This window comes from Balaenoptera physalus (assembly GCF_965194825.1).
Source record: "Balaenoptera physalus genome assembly, chromosome: 11".
In the NCBI taxonomy this organism is placed as follows: Eukaryota; Metazoa; Chordata; class Mammalia; order Artiodactyla; family Balaenopteridae; genus Balaenoptera; species Balaenoptera physalus.
In genome coordinates this window covers 25,054,682-25,061,865 of record NC_138896.1, presented here as the reverse complement: position 1 = coordinate 25,061,865, position 7,184 = coordinate 25,054,682, and the positions used below count along the sequence as shown (strand labels likewise).

Here is a 7,184-nt window from a genome sequence, read left to right as displayed (position 1 = left end):
GGGAAGGACAAGGATATAAGTAATCACCACCACCAAACCCCAAAGTCCTCTGCACTTTTCAGATGATATCCCTAACACTAAATTCAGTTTCTGATGATAGTTTTAAGGTGATATTGACAAACCAGAACACACTCAAAGCCAGGGTCAAGCCTGCACTGGGGACTCTGTGGTACGAAGTGGAGGGAAGGAAGAGGGGCTGTCCGTATCCTCATTTCCATCGTGGATGTGGACGGACCTGGTAAGTCAGAATGGGGGAGGCTTGGGGGGGCAGGGCCTGGGACGTGAAATGGTCTTCGGCAAAGAATGTGACACAGGTGGGCCCTCATTACTCTAGAGTAGGGGTCAGGGAACTATGGCCACAGGCCTTCGGTTTTGCAAATAAAGTTCTACTGGAACACAGCCACGCCCACCCACTTACGTATTACCTGTGACTGCTTTGGAGCTCTATACCAAAGGCAGCTGAACAGTGCGGACACAGACAGTGTGGACTGCAAAGCCTAAAACATGTACTATCTGGCTCTTTACAGAAAGAATGTGCAGACCTCTGGTCTAGATCTAGGAAAGTAACTCTAATAGCCTGGGGTAGGGAGGGAGGAAGGAAAAAGGAGTGGACTTCGAGCTGGGGCCTTTAGTGGTCAAACTGGGAAAGGCTTAGAGGAAGGAATTGGGGTTCAGCCACCACGTCTTACGATGTGGGGATCCCTCCTCCTGAGGCTGAGCCACAATATAACCTTCCAAACTGAATTATTTACATCTATTTGGGTGAGTTCCTAGATGGTGAAGAGAGCGGATTTTTCTCCAGTCATTCAGAATTAGCAGCATATAAACAATGTAAAACTAAGCACAGGTAATCAAAAACATTTTAATGATTAATGTTTAGACATTATTTAACATTGTGGGTATATCCAGATGAGCTAAAGCACACTTTGACAGCACACTATTGAATGTTATACTTTCTGTATTGAAATATGTAAAGACATTCGCAAACTAGTACCTAGGAAGACATACATTTACAAATATACACATTCTAGATTTGATAAGGTAAATGTAAACAGATGCTGTGACTCCTTCCAAACAGAAATCCCACAAGACTAATTAAGAGAACCAACTGGCTCCCTATAATATGAATGTGCAAAATTAAAGCATGATAAACTGATATTTACATAAATATCAAACCAACAATTCGTTCACACATTGTCAATGACCTTCTCAGATGTGTCATGAGTGGTTCAGTGAATGTTTTTTTCCTCCAACGGAGAAGGTATTCAGAGGCTAAATTCCAACACTTTAAAATGACACACACAACAGTCCTTATCTGTTTGACCACTGCCTCTAGGGTATGAGACATGATTTTATGATAAGCAGTCTTATTTTTAAACAAGTATTTCTAAACAAATCTTTAGATTTGAAGCAGGATAAAAAAATTACAGGTGCTATTAGATTTACATTAAACAAACCATCTCTATCCAATTCCCCAGTTCTCTCATGCTGCAGCTATCTGTTTAATTTTACCTTAAATTTTTCTAAGGTCCTTTCCCCACCTTTAATTCATTTTGGTAAGCTAGGCACATTTTCAAAGGAAGTTTATGTCAAAACAAATAGTCCAGAAATCAACCCAAATTTGGACCCTGGCAACCAGTTCCCCACTGCTCATCTATGGGACTCTGTCAAATGGTAAACATTTAATCATCTCTCTTGAAAAGTATAAATCTTCTCTCACAAGTGGAAAGCAAAATGGGCTTTGTTTCCTGTATAAAAACACTTAGCACTTCTGAAATTTAAAACGGCCTACTCATCCTACACACTTCCTAAAATCCTGAAGACAAAGAATATATATTTTAAGTTTCATCAAGACTGCTTTAGAACCCCCCCTCCCTTTTTACATTATTAATAGTGGCACTCAAAATAAAAAAATAAGATCTGTTAAAAAGTTAAACTGACTGTTCCACTAGATTTGAACCTGCCTGATTTAAAGCCCATATTACAAAACTGAAGGTGCCGATTTCACATGTACAAGTCACTTGAAACTATGTGTCACACGATAGTTTCATAAATCATGGTCTTTGATTTTTCTGAACAGAGCTATTAGAAATGAATAAAAACTTGAAACATACCCTAATTTAAACTAATACGCTTTGGGCCCTGTTTTTTAACTTTTAAGGCATGTGTGTTTCTCTACTGTAACACCATTATACAAATTTACAATCACATGCATGATCTACAGTTAAAAAAAAAAAAAAGTGTGGATTACAGTGTTATTAAATTGTGGATCACAATTCAGCACCTATCATGTTATAACTAATAAGGCAACAGCAGTGTCGTGTACTACAACAACACGCCCTCCACAGTCTAGCGCAGGGGTCGGTGAGAGCCCAGAAATGTTAAAAATCTTATGCCTACTTGGGTAATCTGTCTACATTTTCTAGGGGTTTGGAACTGATGGAAGAGGTCCTACGTGAGTCACACTATTGTAGGCCGACTAGTTACAGCAGCTGTTAACGAGCATTGGGCACAATCCATTTGTGCTTACAATCAGACGACGTGGCTCAGAGGCTGTCAACCCTCGGGCCTCAGTCCTTACGCTGCTTCCTCGGCTTCACATTGTTTTCCAGGGAAGAAAAGCTGCTGGTGTGGCCGTTCACGGCTGTCACGGAGCCGTTCTGGTGGTCCTTCTGGTGTTCTCTCCTCCGGGAGGCCCCCTTCTTGTTGTAGGTCTGCAAGGCATAAGGGCAGATGGGAACCACGGCGGAGGCCCAGCTGCATCCCTAACGTTAGTGCCTTTGGGGACCAGTGCTATCATATCAAGAAGCAACGTCTGTGGTCAAGCGACCAGGAAAATGTTGTTTTGCCACTGGTTTCAATCACTCTTCCATTTTTTGAGGCTCAGCCTGGGTAAGTTCAGTGAGTCACAGACTCACTGTATCAATGTGATTTGAGAGTTAGACAGAAAACACAATTTACACTTCACTCAGCTCTGCCCTTCCACGCTCCCACTGCGGTACCTTCTGTCACTCACATCCTCTGCCTTCAAAACTGCCTCATGACTTCAGCAACTATTTCGGCCCTTTATGTACAAAGTGCTCTGCCACGAGGGCAGTCAAAACAGGTGTGGCTTCAGCTTCGTCGGGCCCTATCCTTTAACCTCCCTCATACCTGGTGAATGCCCCAAAGTGTAGCATGAACCACCAGCCCGGCAAGATGTGAACGCAACTCAAAGCCGCCACCCCAGGTGTGTCTGGGGAAAGGTGTCTGTCTGCATGGGGCGCAGGGAGGGGCAAACATGCTGCTCTGCCCCTCCCCCCCCCCCCGGGGGGGGGGAGGGATGCCCAATGTGACCCAGCTTTACTCCCTCTGTCCTTGCTCCTCACCACCCCCTGTATGCCTGCCCAGAACCAGGCCCTGCTCATGGAGCACGAACACACGAGCCCCAGGGGTGACGGGACACAGGGGAGCCAACAGTGGCCACAAAAGGTCAGGCTCCCCTGTAGGTAATCTGCCCTAAACAGACCCTTCCAGGACCAAAAACCTACATCACATCATGCACTTGGGAATGACCCGCACCCCCAAACCTGAGCAGCGGGGAGAGAAAGTGTAAGAAAACCAGGACGAAAGGCTGGGCTGAGTTCTGTCTATAGCTGGGGTCTGTGATGGAAATTTCTTCAGACATTTAATTAAGCCCCAAAGTTTAGGGCAGTGGGGCTGAGGGACATGGGATTGAGACTCACCTATGGCGGGTCTGCAGTGGCCACGAGGGAAGCGGTACGGGGCCTGCCGGACAGCTCTGCTTTCCCACAGGGACCCCGAGCCTCCCTCATCGAAGACCTGCAACTCCAGAGGCCTGGACAGACTTCAGTACCTCCTCCTACATTGGCAGTGACCCCCACCCCAGCCCCACCAAGGCAGGGGCTCCCCATTAAAGGAACGAATGAGGGCCTTGGCTGCAAGGACCCCAAATCTCAACCGCCACAGAAGAGTGAGATTTACCTGAATATAGAAGTTTGTGAAGAGGGCAATCAGAGAAATCATGTATCCGATCTGGAAATACAACCAACCAAGAGGGAAGGCGCACGGCCAGATGACCCCGCAGCTGGTCTGGATGATGGTCAGCACAAACTGTAGCTGGTGGGGGAGGAGACACAGCTGAGCATGCGGCCACGGCCCAGGGTCAAGGCATCCGCCAGATGGGCGCTCTACCCCGCACCCCCAAGTTGGGGAAGGAACACTTATTAACCTTTCTGTAGGTACAGAGGTCATTTCAAAAACACGGTGCATATGCTAAACGTACCCAAACTCGTTATACGTCTGCATGGGTCCTATGTATACACTCCTGCCCTTCCAACTACTGAAATCATCTTCTCTAAAGCTTGGGGAACAGCCAGCAACACTGCGTTGTATATTTGGAAGTTGCTGAGGGTAGATTTCACAACAGATACATATATCAAATCATTACGTTGTACACCTTAAACTTACACAATACTATACGTGAATTTTATCTCAATGAAGCTGGAGGGAAAAATGGAAAACGTGTTTAAAAAACTAATACACACACACACACACTTCAGGAATACAGTATAGGAGATGCAAGAGTTTTGTTTTTTGTTTTCTTTGTAAAGGAAGGATGGGTGTCGGGTGTATGTTTAGAGGGACCAGGGACCTCACCGCAGGACGTGCAATCCCACGGGACATCCTTATCCGTGGACCTTCTGGTTTGGTGAAGGCTGAGGCTGGCAGACAGACTTACACTCTGATTGGCATACAACGCTAATTCCCTAGATTATTTCTGACAAGTCAATCTTGAGAAGCAGGGCAAGGGCCTGGGGAAATGGGGAGAAGGGGCTAAGATAAGGCATGGTTGCTGCTTACTTTAAGGAGTAACAGCGGAGGGCAGGGCTCTGCCCACTGGATTTCGGGCACACCTTTCAGTGCTTCTATGTAGGGAACTGTTTTTTGTTTTTGTTTGTTTCCTTTTTTAAGGTTAAGTATTCTAGACTGAGAAGAAACTGTAAGTGGTGCGTAGAGTAAATCTAGGCGAACTGGGTGCAATCTTCTACCTCAAAGGGCAGAGCCTAATGGGAGACCAACTCTCCAGGCTGTTCCAAATTCTGCTTCTGCAGAGCCACGCTGCGTGGAGCAAATCGATCTCTGCGTCACTTCTCAAGTGTAACAGGGAGGCTGAAGAACAATTATCCTTCCTCACAGGTGGGTAAGGAGAAAATTAACAAGGACTGTCCAGCCGCTGGCAAAGAGATGATAACGAAACGCCAAACACATAAGCAGCTCAGAAGGTCTCCTCAGATTTTTTTTTCCCAGAAGGTTATCTTTCAATATCGAAAAATCGCAATTGGCTTGGAGGGATCTGAATCAGCTTGGTTTCCTTAGAAAAAAATGTACCAATAAGGCAAGGCCAGGGCCAAGGGTTTAATATCTAATATCGACAGGTTAGCTGGCTCTGGCCTATTGCCCCCATGTCCTCATCTATAAAACAGGGGTAATAACAGGAAATCAGGCTACTGGGACAACCCATGTAAAACTGCTTAATTGACATGAGAGCCTGGCACGTAGTAAACTCAACAAACGTCAGGATTTTAACGTGAGTAGTAACAGTGTTAATAATTAGTTTGTGAAAGAAATCAGGAAGGGAAAGGAATAGGATGTATGATATACTGACAGCTGAGGAAAGCTTTAAAAAGGACGGTGGGAAATAACCACCAAGTGCGAACAGCTGCTGGGTGGCCCTGGCACGTGGGCCCAGGAAGGGGGCTGTCACCTGAGGCACAGCAGTGCCATCCTCACCACCACACAGGCTGAGAGGTGGCCCGGCACCTGCATCCTTGCTGCCTAATAAGCTAGCACCCTGGGCTCATGCTCCTCTCAGCAAATCCTGGAAACACAGATACACAGATTTCACCTTGGATTTGGGTTCTAATTAGAAAACATGTGCACACACATATGCTCTGTGCACAAACTCAGAACAAATGGCTGAACTTGAAGTCAGAGAGTTAGATTTAGTCCTTGTTCCGCAATCCAACTAGCTGCACGCTCACAGGCACGGTCTCTCCATCGACTGAAATGAACACGATTCCCTGCTCTGCCCACTTCAAGGAGTTTAACTGGACCCAGAGAGAGAGGATGGGAAAGCCACATCTTAGGTGCTAGTAAACGACAATGAAGCCAGGAGGGCAGCAAGAGCAACCCAGGAAGAGCTCGGTGTTCCCCAGGTGGCAAGTCCCGGGGCAAAGAGGCCACGTCACTCACCAGCTGCCCCTGTGTGATGTACTTCTTCCACCAGAGGTACGGCCTCATGGAAGGGACGGACGACAGACCGTAGTACGAGTACATGAGGACGTGGATGAAGCTGTTAAGTGTGGCACCAAAATAAGCTGCAGGAACAGAGGGAATTGGGGAGGAGGATGCCTCAATGTTTTATATGTAATAGGTCATAAATAAAATCCAAGATTCTTTCTAAATCAAAAAAAAAAAAAAAGTGTTTTTGAACAGGGGCTAGCAGACACGGCGGCAGCAATCTGGCACTGCATGGGCATGCAATCAGAATTCAATTTCCACCCGGGGAAGGCAGTCGTCATGATGCTTTAAGCCCAGGGTCTGTTGCAGCTACCAGGTGGGCATCCAGCACAGGAGTCAGGAGACCACCTGCCCCACTCTGGCACCTAAAGGTTTTGCTGCCAGGCCCCCAGTGACTCCCAGAGGCAGCTGCCCAAGCGCCTCTGACTGCTGCGTTGAAGACGTGGGGAAGACAGCCGACGGGCAGTACGTTCAAAGTTGGCTGTCTCTACACATTTGCTGAGGTCTGGAGAGGCCTTTGAAATCACCTCCTAATTATTCCCCAGGACTGCAGTGCGGAGGCCATATATTCTTATCAATAATAGAGTCCAGAGCCTCGTTCCTTAGAGATGAGAGACCCATTATTTACGTCTTAATTTATAATTTCCAGTAGGACCAGCAGGTCTTTTTTCAGACTCTCCGCCCTCTGCCCCCACAGTAAGCAATCAAGCAAAGCTACCAGCATTCCCCCTTGTGTGGTCAGACACACCAGGCTGGGCTATGATAGTAACTGGTCGCGTGACCTTGGACAAGTCACGTCCATTCTCTGGTTGTTTCTCATCGGCCAGGTGGGGCTGGTGATGATCTGTCATCCTGTGGGATCTTTGACATTTAAGGTCCTC

At 46.7% G+C, this 7,184-nt stretch overlaps 1 protein-coding gene across 4 annotated transcripts in view; it reads right to left on the bottom strand.

The window, feature by feature from the left end:
• Positions 1–842: 842 nt before the first annotated feature.
• The window catches only part of ELOVL5 (ELOVL fatty acid elongase 5), a 70,216-nt gene continuing 63,874 nt past the window's right edge, over positions 843–7,184 (bottom strand). For 3 of the 4 annotated variants that reach the window (XM_082411703.1, XM_082411701.1, XM_082411702.1), the window contains 3 exons: positions 6,256–6,380; positions 3,985–4,119; positions 843–2,714 (listed from right to left, as the gene is read on the bottom strand). In XM_082411703.1, coding sequence (XP_082267829.1) covers positions 2,571–2,714; positions 3,985–4,119; positions 6,256–6,380 — 404 coding nt within the window. In that variant the 3' untranslated portion in view covers positions 843–2,570. The remainder of the gene's footprint in view (positions 2,715–3,984; positions 4,120–6,255; positions 6,381–7,184) is intronic. The other variant, XM_082411704.1, reaches the window with a different exon arrangement.